At 51.3% G+C, this 15,309-nt stretch overlaps 1 protein-coding gene and 1 long non-coding RNA gene across 2 annotated transcripts in view; one reads left to right on the top strand and one right to left on the bottom strand.

The window, feature by feature from the left end:
- Positions 1-2,254: 2,254 nt before the first annotated feature.
- Positions 2,255-15,309, bottom strand: part of CACNG5 (calcium voltage-gated channel auxiliary subunit gamma 5) — a 39,513-nt gene continuing 26,458 nt past the window's right edge. Inside the window, exons 2-7 of the mRNA XM_077853721.1 lie at positions 13,362-13,443; positions 12,236-12,475; positions 10,671-10,757; positions 8,838-8,978; positions 5,644-5,789; positions 2,255-5,353 (exon numbers count right to left, since the gene is read on the bottom strand). Coding sequence (XP_077709847.1) covers positions 5,096-5,353; positions 5,644-5,789; positions 8,838-8,978; positions 10,671-10,757; positions 12,236-12,431 — 828 coding nt within the window. The 5' untranslated portion in view covers positions 12,432-12,475; positions 13,362-13,443 and the 3' untranslated portion in view covers positions 2,255-5,095. The remainder of the gene's footprint in view (positions 5,354-5,643; positions 5,790-8,837; positions 8,979-10,670; positions 10,758-12,235; positions 12,476-13,361; positions 13,444-15,309) is intronic.
- Positions 4,533-9,432, top strand: LOC144286795 (uncharacterized). The gene is made up of 3 exons (XR_013354749.1): positions 4,533-5,329; positions 8,752-8,869; positions 9,227-9,432. It is a non-coding gene; the product is annotated as an uncharacterized LOC144286795 (long non-coding RNA).

Raw genomic sequence — 15,309 nt, 5'->3', positions numbered from 1 at the left:
GGGTAAGGGGCTAGCACCTTGTCTGCCAGCCAAGACCATGGCTGAGCTCCTGACACCATTTCTCGGATGAGCTTCACCCAACTCCCAGCTGGAAACTTCCATCTCCTGACAGACATAGTCACATTTTGGACCCTTCCAGCTGGGAAGGGTCTTTCTTGCCTCTCCTTTCACAAGCAAGTGGTGCCTCTTGACCTTGAATCTGCCCTTGAACCTCTGGTGTTGGCTCGATAGGGCCTCACTTCCCACAGTGCCGTCCAGGGGAGCAGGCGCTGGGTAGAGAGGCTCCCCTGCCTCCTGTCCCCTCCAGCTAGGAGGAAGGAAGGGGGGCAGCTGGGTTCTGTCTTCGAACCCTCCCTCCCCTCCCCTTCCTGCTACTCTGGGTCCTGCCGTTTGCACCCCATTATACACAATCTTATTCTTTGGGGTCCCCCAAATATCTGCTGTCTTATACAAATTCTGCATTCTTTGGAGGTGCCATCTGCCTGCCCCTGGCAGGAGGCAGAGGCTGAGGGTCTGTCATTTGAGCTCGGTTGGGTCTTGCTTATAAAACTTAATCTTTTGAACTGGAGCCTGCAGACGGAGCCTGACAAGGATTTTTAATCCAACCCCTTCATTAAATGAATGAAAAAAGCAGTTCCACAGGCTGCTGACACACACAGAAGGTGGAGCAGTGCCCTGCAGGGAACTCAGGACCACTGCACCCTGGAACCAGAGCAGAGGGTTCGCTGTATGCAAATACCCAGGGACAGGATCCCCAGGCAGAAAACTTTAGCTCAGAAGCAAACAGGGAGATTGGGCTTTAGTACACATGACAAAGCCGAGGCAGGCCCTGGGAGGGCGTGACCCATCCAAGGTCACAGAACAGAGGTCTCAGATCCCAGCGCAGTTGTGTGTGGGAATCCAGAGACTGTAGTTGTGCCAGGAGGAAGGCCTCGAGGCCCTAGCGCCCGTCCCAGGTCCTGAGGGGCTATGGCCCAGCTAGGCCTCACCACCCTCCATCCCTGTGTCTGGCTTGCACATGGCAGCCCCTGAGCCTTGCTGTCACAGCTGAGGTCACACCTGCAGGGCAGGCTGGGTCCTGGCATGTCTGGCACATTCAGTGGAATCTACTCTTTTCACCTGTACCCACTAACCAAGTGGACCGTTTGTGTTCCAGGGGTTAATAAACCTCTCAAGGGTTGGGTTAGCATGTGAGCTTGTGTTCACTGAGTGTGTGGGATACCAGTCAAGATGAGAGGGGACTGCAAACGAGTCCCATGCACTCATTAGGAAGATGGGCTCAGCTGGAGGGGCAGCCTGCAAGGGACAGAGCCCGGGGCGCAGCTGTGCACACGGCTGTACGTGGCTGTGCTGACTGTCCCCACTCCTACACCCCGCTCCAGCCCTGCCTTTCTTAAGATAGAATGCCATTTCCCCTGCTGTCCTCTGCCCTTTATCCACTTGTGGTGGTTAATTTAATGTGTCAACTTGGCTGGGCCAGAGTGCCCCAGTATTATTCTGACAGTTGCTGTGAAGGTGTGCTTTGGATGAGATTGACATTTAAATCGGTGGACTTTGAGTAATGCAGATTACTCTTTAGAATGTGCTGGGCCTCGTCCAATCAGTTGAAGGCCTAAATAGAACAGAGGCTAACGTACTCCAAGCAAGAAGGACTTTAGACTCAATCTGCAACTCTTCCCTCAGTCTGCAGCTTGCTGGTCTCCTCCATCTGACTGCGTTTTTGCCAAGCCTCCACCACCATGGGAGCCAATTCTTTAAAATAAATCTCCCTATGTATATCCTATTGGTTCCATCTCGCTGGAGAACCCTACCATGCCACTTTTATTGAAGGAGAAAGGAGAGTTGCCCAAACATTAAGAAGGGGGCTCTCTTGAACCATCACTGAGAAGCTGGTGGCACTTATGGATTGATCCCTCCTCCCCCCACAATGCCTCCCCATCAACTCAGTCCACAGGCCCGATATCAGGCCATTCCTGTGAAGGCCACCCGGTGGGGCAGGGGCTGTCACTTAGTCACCCCTGGGGCAAGAGGGAGGCTGGTGAGCTCCACGTGGGAGGGAACCAGCCGTGGAATTAATCCTGTCCAACCACTGGCAACCCTGAGTGCTTTTACTCCATAATTTATCAGACTTGAGTTTATTACCCTCCCTCTCCAAGTTTTTGAAGGTGAGAAAAAAATCTCAATGCATCTTTTTCAAAAGCTTGAGGAAACAAGAGATCAGCAAGTACACTGGGAAAAAAAACCCTAATTATAATTTCTGAGTTTATGCACTTTAATATTTGATAAAATCCTTTGATTGTCGAGAGAGGCTGCAAACAGATCCCCAGTTCTGAGATTAATGTATAGATGGGAAAGGGAGCTGTAATCGTTGTGCAATGATTGGTCTATCCCCCGTCCCTGGCGAGGGATGACAATGACCCAGAACCTGTCCCTAAGATAAGCATAAACTGCACGTTCCCAAGGCACAAGGCCCTAAACTTAGCAGCCCAGCATCAGGCCAATAAAGCCTCATCCTAGTGATGTCACAGTCCACAGTCAGCTTATGTTCGGGAATGGATTCTTTCTTTCTTTCTTTCTTTCTTTCTTTTTTTTTTTTTTTTTTTCATGTGCACACAAACAAGCCTGGCGCAGTAACAGAGAAAGAAAGCTCAAGGGGGCAGAAAAGTGCATTTGAAGAGGGTAATTACATTGACAAAAACAGGAGAAGAGCACATCTGAACGGCCGTCCAGTTTGGAAATGCCACCTACTGGTCTGCACCGCGCTAACCCACTCCTCTGCAGTGGGAGACTGTGGTTTCCATTTTATTCTGTAAACAGCAACCAGAGTACGGCAGTCGTTTCAAAGGTGCCAATGGACTGGGAGGTTGAGTTGGGTTTACGGTTGCTATTGGTTTTGAGGCAAGGATTGAAAAGTCACATAGGACGGCAATCTAGAGCTTTCTACACAAGGCTGAATCACTAGAGTTGGGGGCAGGTGGGCAGGAGGGAAATCATTTGGGCCAAGCCCCTCAAAGCAGACGGGGTTGCCCAAGGATCCATGCTCAGAGAGTGGCCGAACTGGGATCACAATCGGCTTCTCGAATCTTCCCTTCAACTATGCTATGAAGCAAGTGGAATAATCCAGCTACGGAGCAACCCGCCTGTACCTGCTGAATTGTGTGCACCCCCCCCCCACCCCACAGGTCATATGTTGAGGCCCTCACCTCCAGAACCTCAGGATGTGACTGTATTTGGAGGTTACATGTGGATACAGGGCTTTGGACAGGTGATGAAGGTCAAATGAGGCTCTTAGGATGGGCTCTATTCCGATCTGACTGCTGTCCTTGTGAGAGGGAATGTGGACACGAGGGGCGTGTCCACGAGCACAGAAGAGACCCTATGAAGACACATCAAGAAGACAGCTGGCCATCTGCAAGCCAAGGAGAGGCCGAGGAAGAAAGCAAATCTGCTGACACCTTGATGTTGACTTCTGGTCTCCAGCACTGTGAGAAAAGAGATGTCTGGTGTTCGAGCCATCGGGTCTGTGGCATTTTGTCATGGCAGCTCTAGAAAACTAATAGACTGTCCTTTCCAAGTCCGTACACACGGTTGTGTGGTCTTCTGTACGGCTTTCCAGAGTCTACGTGTTGCCCACGATGGCTCTGTGAATCTGGAACCTGATGCTATCTCAAAGACAGCAAGAGCAAGAGAGAAAAGCTGGCATGGCAAAAACACACAGCAGAGGGCCTGGCCTTGTTGGCTTCTCACAACCTCAAACCAGAAATGGACACACTGAGATGGTGTCTGGAGAACTCGGGGCGGGGGTGGGTGGGGTCACGTCCTGCAGTGGTCCTGCCACCGATCCCCCACCCCCCACCACCGTGGACTTCATGGAAGGTGTTTGGTACCTCCCAGCTCAGGTTTGCTACTAGGAGAATGGGCACCACCCTGCCTTGTCTTCTGGAAGCATCTGGTCGCCTATATATGTCCCAAATCCAGGAAGCAGATACTGCCCTGTATTAGGATTAAATGACAACCCCCAAATGTTCATGGGCATCCTCAGGAGAGCAGCTGGATCATCCCAAGTCTGGCTTGTTTAGACTCAAAATGCACCAAGTGTCAGCAAATCCAGCTCCAAATCCCAGGCAGCTTCTCTGAAAGCTGCCTTCTACTTAGGTGGTTTAGACATGTAGCTACATGATTAGATTTTAGGGCCTTGGGCGAGAAATACTGCCCGCATGAACACGGATAGTATTCCCCAGGGCCTGAAACCCCCAGTGCCTGATAATACTAACTCAGACCAGCCAAAATCTGAAATTCTTGTCAGAGTCACTTCTTGGGTTAAGGCATTAAAGACCCCTGTTAAATATGTTATAGGGGCCATACATATTAAGACATCATCAGCCATTAACACCGCTTTGTGACTTCATCAGAGTGGCCTCAGACCCACTCTTAGCTACTTAGGGACCAAGGGGGGGCAGCAGCTCAGTCCTCTTCTTGGTGGGAGGAGGGGAGGGGAGATTCACACCTGTGGGGCAGAGGGGGAGGTGGAGAGCACAGGAAGGTATGTCTTACAGACTGGTGTGGGTAACCAAAAAGGATAAAGGATTTCAGGAGGAACACTGCTTGGCAATTTTGAACCAGCCAGACCTCCGCAGGAGAGTCACCTTTGGGCCTGATGGCTCATATGAACACGAGGGCCAGGCTAGTTAGTTGGTAGGCACACAAGTCCGGCTGGGTCGGTCTCAGCCCTGGCCTTGGCCTGGGGCCACGAAGTTGGGTGTGTAGGGACAAACTCACAGCTGGAACAGCCACCTCTCCCAGGAAAGAGGAGAGCTGTTGGAGTGATTGGCACATAAGAGGCGGGGCTACACCCATGCTCTCAGCCAATCAGCTGGCCCGCTGGCTCCAGATTCCTGACACCCACCCTGGGCCCCTTAGAGCTACTCTGGGGGAAGCGTGGAGACAGTGGAGATGACATGGGTCAAGTGACAACAGCGAAGCGGGGGGGGGCATCCTGGGCCTGTCAACCAAGGGCCTGGGGCTCACAGGCCATCAGGGGAGCACGGGAAGGGCTATCTGGCTGTCCACAGTCCAGGGAGGAAGGCGGTGAGGCTCAGCAGGGGGAAGATGACATCTGGTCATAGTCGGGGCACTTGAGCAAGGCTGGGTAGTTGCTGTTCATCTGCAGGGAGGCGTCACTGGAGATGTCGGAGGGGCTGCGGCCCCGGACCCAGGCGTCTGGATGCAGGAACTGGCCTGAGTAATCGGAGCAGTTGCTCAGGCGAGGCCGGTAGAAGCCAGGGTGGGGCCGGTACATGTCCTCAGCGGTGTACCTCTTCATGAACAGGTACACGGACATCACCCCAGCACTCTGCAGTGAGGAGAAAGCAGAGGGGAGCTCCCTGCTGGGGGCCTGGACTTGCTCTCCGGCTGGGGTCTGCACAGAGCAGTGGGAGCCAGAGAGAGGTGGGTGGGGCGACAGAGCAGGGGTGTCCTGGATGAGCAGCCCCGGGAAGGTCAGAGGTGACACATTCTGGGGAGGACAAAGGGCACCAGAGTGGGTGGGGTTGGGGTGCTTGTAAAGGTCTCCCCCCTCAGCCCAGGCACTGCTCCACTCCCACCCATTGCGGGGGCAGTGGGGGATGGAGGGGGGGTGTTTACCTCTGTCAAAAGGAAGGAGATGGCAGCAAAGGCAAATGACCACCCGTACTTGTAGTTGAAATAGGTCTCTGCGTCCTTGGTCCTATTGAGCATCTCATCATTGATGCTGGAGATGTAGAGCACCAGGCCCACCACCAGAGAGAGGCCTGCATCAAGGCAAGGGGGCTGCTTAGTGATGAGACCCTGGGAGTTTGCTAACGGGGCACCTGTCTCCCCTTGGGGTTCAGGAAGAAAGCCGCCGTGGGCCTCGTGGTAACAGTGCTCTCATTCTGGACTTGAAGAAAAGCAGATGCTCTCCTCGTAAAGACCTTACTTAGACCATTACCTGCTAGAAAGCAGAGAGTTGTGGGGAACACAGCTCCTTGTCCAGCCCTCTTCTGAGCCATGGAAGCCCCATGGCTCTCACCCCACCTGCCCGTCAGGATCACCTGTCAGACGTACTTGCCTGAGCCTCATCCCTGGACATTCTGGGTCATGTGGCCTGGGATGGGGCCCTGGCGTGGTGCTGTCATAAAAGCTCCCCAGCTGATGCTAATGTGAACTAAGGGTGTGAGCCACGGAGCCAGCAAGTGGCCTCCCATCCCCATCTCCAGCGTGGGTAGTAACATCCTTGTAGAGATTGAGTGGCCCATGGTCTTCACAGCCCTGCTGGCTGTGGGGGTGGCATATTGAGATCATGAGGCAAGAGGGATAAAGTGAGTTTGTCCAGGTTCTGGCAAGTGATCAATCAAGAGGCCAATGGGGCCCAAACTCCTGCGCCATCATGCAAGTGATCGCCTCAGGCACTTGTCCCTCAGCTAGTTACTGTCATTGAATCAGGACATAAATAATTACTCTGTTTCGAGGTGTTTGGGCTTAATTCCACTGCCACGATTAAACTAGGGCATCTTGAAGGAGGACCATTAAAGGAAAAGTGATGTGACTCCAACCTGCCTTGGTGCTTAAGTCATGTTGAAATCACTGCTGGCCCAAGCGAAACTTCTCTGTTCGTATCACTAAAGCAACTTCATGTGGCCCCCGTTCATTTGGAGATTTCTATCCTGTTGCCCACTGCTGAAAAACCTCAGGTGCCTCGAAGCTACTATATAGCCTTGACTCTTTTGATGTTCATAGTCTGTACCTCTTGGACTAGGTGGAGATGGCACCATGCTGAAGGCAGGCCGAGGACACTGCCGGTGCTCAATAAATAGTTGTTGGATTGGTAGATTAACAGATGGAGGAATGGATGGAAGAGGGGTGGGTTGGTTGAAAAAAAGATGGACAGATGAATGGAAGAAAGAATGGAAGGAGAAAGAAGGAAAGAAGGAAGAAAGGAGAGAAGGAGGGAGGGAAGAAGGAGAGAGGAAAGCTCTTGGGTATCAGGCATTCTGTTTGTCACCTGGCTCCTAAGCTATCCTGATAAGAAAGTGTTGAGAAAGGGAATCCAAACTGGCTTGGGAGTCAGGTGGCAATCAGAAAACCTGGTGCCCAGGAGCTATTTTTACTCTTTCCTTCCTTCTTCCCTCTCCTCCCTCCCTCCCTCTGTCCTTTCCTTCCATCCATCCATCTATCCATCCATCCATTATTCAAGGCATCCACCTACCCGGCTTCCATCTGAGCCCTAGGCCCTCCCAGGGCTCCAGGACTCAAATACATGCCCTGAGGGTCACTCCTCTGTCTGAAGTATTATCTCCTAAAGAAAAGGTCCTCGTGGAAATGCATAGGTCACATTAAAGGGGAGAAAGAGCCCATCTTGATTTCCCACATCCTCTAGTCTTCTCATTCTGCACTCTCCCCGTGAGTAACCTCATCCCTATCCAGGGTTCCCTCTCCTACTCCCTAAACTCTTAGCTCCTAATCTCTATTTTGGGTCCAGGTCCCTTCCATAAGCCTCTGAACCTTGGCAGCCTTTGGGATACCACCTCTTAGATGTTACATGGATACTGCAAACAGCATTTCCCACACTAAACTCATGAACTTGGCCCTAATTTGCTTCTTCTCCTCTGGTCTCTAGCTCAACGATGCAATGTGTCACCCACACATTGCCCAACCAGGAACTTGGCCCCACCCTTGATTCTTCCCTTGAAAACCCAGTCCTTGTCCTGTTGAGTTTACCCCCAGATGCCACTGAATCCTCTCATTTCTCTTCTTTCCTATCATCCCTTAGTTTGGGTCACCATCACTTCTCTCCTGTGCTACTGAAATAGCCCCTTGCCTGCTCCCACTGCCCCTGTCTTGCTTCCATCTTGCTTTCATCCTTCCCTCCATTCCCCAGAGTGGTCATTCTAAAATCTCCAAATATGATTATAGCAGCATCTCCCAGCTCAGAATCCTTCTGAGGTTTCTCACAATGTCCAAAATCCATCAGGCGACCTCAGATGCCTTCCTGTCTCCCCTCCTACTGTATTCCACATTATGCTCCTCCCATAATGAGCTATGAACTCCCCAGTGCTCCATCCTCTCTCTTTCCTCCAGGCTCCTTTTCCATCCCCACCCCCAACCTCACTTCTTTACCTAATTCCTACTCATCCTTTAGCTCCTCTTCTCCTGGTAGTCTTCCCTTGGTCTGAGTTTCAGCCACTGCTCTCAGCCCCATAGTCCTTGCTTCTCCTGCTATGTTCTTATTTACTCTCTACTTGTTTGTATCTCCCACTGCACTGACCTTTTCATGGGCAGTGATGCCAGCACCCAGAACAAGGCCTGATACATATGAATGAATGAGTGAATGAATGAATGAATGAAATACAACTTGGTCTCTCTTCAGGAAGACAGATCCATGTTTAAGGACCCAGGGATGGGTGAGACTGGAAAGTGAAGGGGATGGTAGGAGTCTCCTGAGGATAGCTGAGGGCTGGGAGTAGAGAGACCACTGTTTCAAAGGCAGATTGTACTTACCTTTCATGCAAAATCAGAAAGAAATCACCCTTTCAAAAATAAGAATGTTCATTACTGATGGGACTAAGAATAAGAGGTGGTGACAGTGGGGAGTGAGGAGAGAGCCTTGGGTTGTAATCCCAGCTTTGCCCCCAAGGAAGGCCGTCAGCTCTGTCCTCCTCTGGGGGTCATGGATAGGCTCTAGGTCCTCAGAGTTCTCCCTCGCTCTGACTCGGTTCTGCCTGGGGCCCACAGCTGTGATCAGCACTTCCCAGAGCAGAGCCGTGGAGGAGTCAAATACCAAGAGTTCAGAATGCCCAAAAGAAAACAGAACAACTTACCTGAGAGAATAAAAAAGATGCCTGAGACAAAGGCCAGTATTGTCCTATGGGGACGGATGTGTCCGATGTTGCTCAGGATAAACCCAATGAACATGAAGAAGAGGCTGACCAGAGGGAACGGTGTGGCTGAGCGGATCATTTCTAGTTGAGGGGACAAGAGGACACTGTCAGCCTCCCATGGCCTTACCTACTGTTCCCCTCCCAGGTCGAGTGTTTCTGGCAGTGTCTGCCAACTGATCCCCGAAGTCCCCTGGCCCATGAGTTCTCTGGGCTCCATGCCCTCCTTGGGTGGCCCAGGGATCTCCCAGTGCTGGAAGGGCTTTTTGTCCCTGAGATGGGGCTGGGAGGTCTGACTTCAAGTGCCAACATGCTTCCGTCTTCTCTTGCAGTGCAAATGGCTCCCTCCTGGGCATCCAATATGGCAGCTGTGGAAGGGCCTAGTCACTCATCTCATGTCCTCTCCCGGGGACATGTACCTCTCCATGGGGAAAAGCATCTGTCTCTGAGTGGTTCAGGGGACAGTTCCTGGCCTCTGTTTTCTTCAACTTGGAATTACTTGGGGGAATGGTCTGCATAATAAACGTATCTTGTCTTAGTCCTTGGTTCATGAGAGATAACCTCTAAATCTCTGGAATTTCTCAAGTGATAAGAGTGTCTTTGATATTCATGCTGGGCCCCTGGACTATATCAGAGAGTCTTCCAATCAGCTGACCCAGGACTAGAATGGGGTGGGGGTGGGGGGTGCTGGAAAGACCAACCATGTGATTAAAAGACTGGAGTTTTGAACCATGAGATACAGGCCTGACCCTGGGAAGGGGAGGGGGTCTGGAGATTATGTCCAGTCTCATGATGGGTGGCTCACTGGATCACACCTCCATAATGAAACCCAGTAAAAACTTGGCGCCAAAGCCTGATTGAGTTTCCTGGTTAGTAAACATATCCAGGTGTCGGGATGGTGACATGTCCTGATTCCATGGGGAGAAGACACAGAAGCTTGGCATTTGGTGCCCTCCTAGATCTGGCCCTATGTGCCTCTTCATCTGGCTGGTCTTCACCTGAACCCTTTATAATAAAACTGTGATAATAAGTATAGTGCTTTCCTGAGTTCTATGAATTGTTCTAGCAATTTTTTGAACCTGAGGGAGTCATAGGAACCCCTGACTGGTAGCCAGCTGGTCAGAAATGCTGGTTTGCCTTGGGGCCTCCTGAACTTCCAGCTGGTGTGTGAAGGGAGGGTAGTCTGGTTGGGGACTGAGTCCTTAGCGAGTGACTTTGTGCTAACTTGGGGTGATTCGTATCAGAACTGTACTGCAAGTCCACACCTGGGGTCAGAATCACCCCTGGTGAGGCAAAGGCCATGAAGTCAATCTTCTTGGGGGCCAGAGAGTTTGTATCAGTTCCCTGAGTGCTATGGTTTGAAAGCTTAGGGTAGAGCCCTCGCGACTGGGATCAATGCCTTTATAAGAGAGACCCCACAGAGCTCCCTCGCCACTTCCTCTGTGTGAGTGAGAACATAGCAAGAAGGCACCAGCTCTGAGCAGGGAGAGGCCCTTCACCTCCATGATTGGGAGAAATAAATTTCTGTTGTTCATAAACAACCTGGCCTGTGGTATTTTGCTGAAGCATGCCCTCTCTCTTGGAGACTCCAGCAAGCTGTTGTCACCACTGGAAGAATAATCGGCAGAGAAGCTCTGGGGAGCTGAGGTCAGCACCTTCAGCTGAGTTTAAGGCCATTAGCTCTTGAGAAGCAAGTTGGTCACCCTGACTCTTCCCTTCACCCCACTTGCTCTCTATCCAGCCATTGACCCAGGTCAGAAAGTCTGAGGTACCTACTTAGAACGTTGACGGTAGACTCAGATGTCAGCTGGGTGTTCATGGGCATCACATATTCTATGGTGAAGCAGCGTCCCCGCTCCTCACCTGTGAAGACAACAATTCTTTATGTTTCCAGGTGATTCTTGAACATGGATTTGAAGTTAATACATTCAAATATCCCCCAAATGCCTCTGGGGTCTGTGACCCACTGTATATTTGCACCTGGGCTGAATCTAAACCTAGGGGGTTTCCATCCCTGGCTAGGGATCCACAGTAGGGGTGGGGGTGCCTCCTGACATCACATCTTCCCTGGAGAAGCACGATTGGGAAAATGGACCCAAGCACCACGAGTCACAAGAAGAGCAATCCGCACTGTAAACCTGAGCTTGAGTAACACATCTGGTGGCTGTCTTGTTGCTTTGGGGCAGACCCTGCTGATGATGGTGCATGGCTGGCTCAGATTCCCCAGCGTGGATGTCATGGAACAGAACCCCAAAAGCCTTGTCAATCATTTTGGAAGCCAGACCCTAGTGACTTCAAACTCTGCTTCAGATTTAAGTAGAGACTGATGTCACATAGTCTAGGGCAGTGGGAGGTGAGGTCAGTGTCAGATGCCATTCCCGAAGTAGACCAACAAGTCTCCCAAGAGGCCAGGCCTTGAGATGTCCTCCCTACTGATTACCACTGGGCGCTGATCACTATCCTCATTCTCCAAAGCCCTACTATATAAAGCTGGGAGGACCGCATGCTCCTTCTGCCCAGTGTACATGTAGGTGGCAGGGCCCTTCAAGAAAGGCTCAATGGTCACATCATGGGGGATTCCAGCCAGCTTGCAACCAGTCTCAGGGCATGGAGATGCTTTTCTTGTGCAGGCTCATTCTGGGCCATGATAAAGAGACAAAATGTTTGGAAAAGCAACTCAAGGATTCCAGAGAAGTCTTCTCCAACTGGAGGGAGGTCCAGATAGGGGGGATCAAAGCCTGTACCATCTTGCAGATTTGAAAGTACCTGCATCTGTGTTTTCTCTTTCCCTTTTCATGGCATTGGGACAAGGACACTGCTAAGCATTTTCCATTCTGTAAACTAGTGGACATGGGACAATGAGTCAAGGACACTTACTTTGCCTCCTTGGATCTTCACTTATTTGTAAAGTGGAAATAAGAACTCCTGCCTTGGAGTGTTGTGGGGAGGCCCTGGGGCCAATAACTCCATGAGCTAAGACATCCAAGGGCAGTTCCAGACCCATGTGAGGCCAGTCTCATTCTGCCTGGGAGGCAGAGTATGGGGAAGGATGGGGAAGGCGTGGCTACATTCAGCTCTCAGGTGAGGGGTACTCAGGTGCCAGGAGATGACAGGCTCTGTTCCAGTGGACACTGTGACTCAGGGCTTGGGTTTGGAATCAGCCATGGTTGCTGCAGGAAGCATTGCCTAGAATTCCCAAGGACCATATCCCTGGTGAACTGCCCCCTTCGAGTGGGAGCATCTCTTCCCAACAAGGAGATTCTTAAGTGGGTTTTCCAGGGGGCAAGGGCTGCTCCTCTCTCTCTTTGGGGCAGGGCTGGCCCACCCTGGGGTGCCCTTACCTGCGAGGAAGCAGACACGCCACAGGCCCGAGTGTAGGGACATCTTGAGCTCCATGCTCTGGTTCTGGGGCAGGACCACGCCTTCCTCCAGGTAGAGCCAGTAGTCGGTGCTGACCGCAATGCCCAGGAGACCCAGGCCACAGACAGCAAAGACACTGCTCAGCAGGGTCAGGGCCTTCCTCCCGCAGCCACTCATCTTCCCAGAGGTCACTGGGCGGCCTGTGGCCAAGGAAGTGGGCTCTGGAGGCAGGAGAGAGGGTGAACTGGTGGTAGCATCCACAGCTCTGAGGAAGCCAAAATGGGGGGCCTTGAGGAGGTAACTAAAGTCAACCCCACCCAGGGGGTTCATTCACTGGATGAATGAAGACTGACAGGCCAGGCCATGATGATAGGGGTGCTTCTTCTCCCCATCAGGAACCCACAGCTCTCTTGACAGGCCACTGCAAGGGTCCCCCCCCTTTCTTCTCTGAGAAACCCTCTATGCCCACATGGAAGGCAAGATGAACACAACACTCTCCTTGCCCTTGAAGGGTTCCTATTGGGAGAACCAAGGCAGCCCTGACACAATTAAGGTATAGCATGAGATCTCCCCAAGAGCTTGGGGAGAGATGGAGGCATGAACTCGGCTGTGGTGGACTTCTCTGTGTTAAGAAGGACTCTGAGGTTCAAGCGCACCCTGAGAGAGCAGCAGGGCCCACAATGGGAACACAGAGAGCCAGAGAGGGCATCTTGGGAAGGTACCTTCCTCATGGCCTCTCATCACTTGTCATTCTGGGTCAGTACAAGTCTATGCTCTGGCTACATCATCTCCCTACTGAGGAAATAAACAGGTTCAAGAAATTTGGGGTGAAGAGGCACCTCCAGAGCAGGTCACTGGGGAATCTAGAAATGCGTGCGACGTGGTATTTTGGAACATTATCTTCGGAACTAGCAAAGTGGCACATAAAGGCTGTCTCCTGACCCTACAGAGTTTACTTTGGGGGAGTCAGCTGGCGTATCTTCTCACACTGAGAGGTGAGCTCTAACCCGGTATTTCTGATCCCGAACACCATCTTCCAGGGCGGGAAGACTAATGCTCTCCTCAAAGCACATTTAAGAAAATCAAGGTCCAGAGGAGAGCTTTTACCTGAGATCGCACAGCCAGCTCCGTGGAGGGACAAGAGTGTGAACTGGAAATCTTCTGAATGCTGATCCAATGTTTTTTTCCTCTGTGCCACATGGGAAATGACACGAGGAAGGAAGTTAGTGCACCTGCCCACTCTGAAAGCAACACCATTGTTAGCATCTTAGTTCCCAGCCTTTCTCCCCCCGTGACTGTGCACAAATTCTTCCAACCAATGTCTTCAGTGGGTAGGGCAGGGACAGCCATCCCTTGAAGACCTTCTGGTCTAGAATGAAGTCCTAGTTCCCATATAATCAGGCCTTTGCTTTTCCACGGTAGCTTCTCCTTCTCATGAATCCTCTCCCTTGGCTGCAACATCCATTTGATTTTTCTCGTGGGGGAGGCAGACCTTTTTTTCTAAGTTGCCACCAGCAGACAAGATGTTTACACTATAACATTAAATGAATAAAGCTGGAGGTAACACCACATGTTTGCCAGAAGCTCCACTATGAAAAAAAATTCATGGACTGGGAAGAAATAAACCAAAATGTTGATGGTGGATACTTTCAGGTCATAAGGTTATGGACATTTGATTTTCTTTATATTGTTCTGTGCTCGGCAAAGCTTATTAAAAAAACTCCCCATATATCCAGGAAGAAAACTAAAGATTAGAGTCATCAATCATCCAATCACTGCCCTTGTAAACAAAAAGGTAGGGCCCCAGTTAATTTCTGGGCTGGAGATGCCAGTGTCATCCTTTGGAGCTTGGGGCCCAGAACCACGGCAGCTTTGAGCCTTTAAAGATGATTGCCCTGATGCCATTACCTCTAAGAATTAGCTTGTTAATTGTCGGGAATTAACAGTCGCTAATTATCATCCATGACTAGCAATTAGGGAGAAATGTCTTGTGGAGATTAAATCACTAATGGCACGCTTCCCTGCCCAAGCCAATAATGAAGTGCTTAGGTGCTCAGAGACAGGTGAGCTTACAGATGTGAGTGAGGGTCCAGTTGGAGAACTGGGAGTGTGTGTGGCAGGGTGGACAGGGTTTAACTGGAGAGGAGGAAAGAAGTGGAAGGATAGTCTAATGAAGACATCCTGATCTCAGCTTCCCACTAATCCAGAGGAAGCCCAGTAGCACTTGATGAAGGGTTTGGAGTATGGGGGTTCTTGACAGGGCTTCTGAGCCAGTGACAGCAGCTGTTCCTGTGAGCTGGTCTAAGTGACTCAGTGTCAGCTTGGCCAACACCCAGCAGGATGAGCTGGTGACCAGATGACAGCCCCCAGTGGCCCTGTGGCTCTGTCTGCTTCCCTCGTGCTACTCCCCATCACATTCTATGGTGGTTAAACAGTGACCACAGATTCTTTGACACCCCTCCCACTGAGATGTGGGATCCACACACCTCTCCTCCCCTTGAGTCTAGGCAAGGTTGTGATTACTTTGACCCACAGAGTCCATGGAAGTGGTGCCACATGACTTCTGAGGCTGGGTCATAGGAGGAGATGCAGTTTCTGCCTGGTTCTCTGGGGAGCTCCTGCAGGGGGAAGCCAGTCCCCAGGTGAAAAGTCTGAATCATCTGAGATGACCGGGCTTTGGAGCAGAGTTTCTCAGCCTTTGCCCTATTGCCATTTTGGGGGGAACAAATCCTTGTTGTGGGGAGCTGTGATGTATAATGCACGATGTTCAGCAGCATCTCTGGTCTCCATCCTCCAGATGCCAGTGTACCCCTATTGTACTAGACATAAACGCCCCTGGGAGGCAACATCACCCCTGGGTGAGAACCACTGCCTTGCAGACCATAAATAACTGAGCTCCCAGCCATGGGATTGGGTCACCCTGGACGTCCAGTCCAGCTGAGCTTTCAGATCACTGCAGCCCCACACAGGGTCTGATTGCATCTGCATGACAAACCCCAAAAAAAGAACAGCCCAGCTGAGCACTTCCTAAATTCCTGACCCACAAAATCATGAG

The sequence above is a fragment of the Canis aureus genome, chromosome 16, assembly GCF_053574225.1.
Source record: "Canis aureus isolate CA01 chromosome 16, VMU_Caureus_v.1.0, whole genome shotgun sequence".
Lineage (NCBI taxonomy): Eukaryota > Metazoa > Chordata > Mammalia > Carnivora > Canidae > Canis > Canis aureus.
Note: the sequence above shows the minus strand (reverse complement) of the source record. Positions and strands in the feature narration are given on the sequence as shown.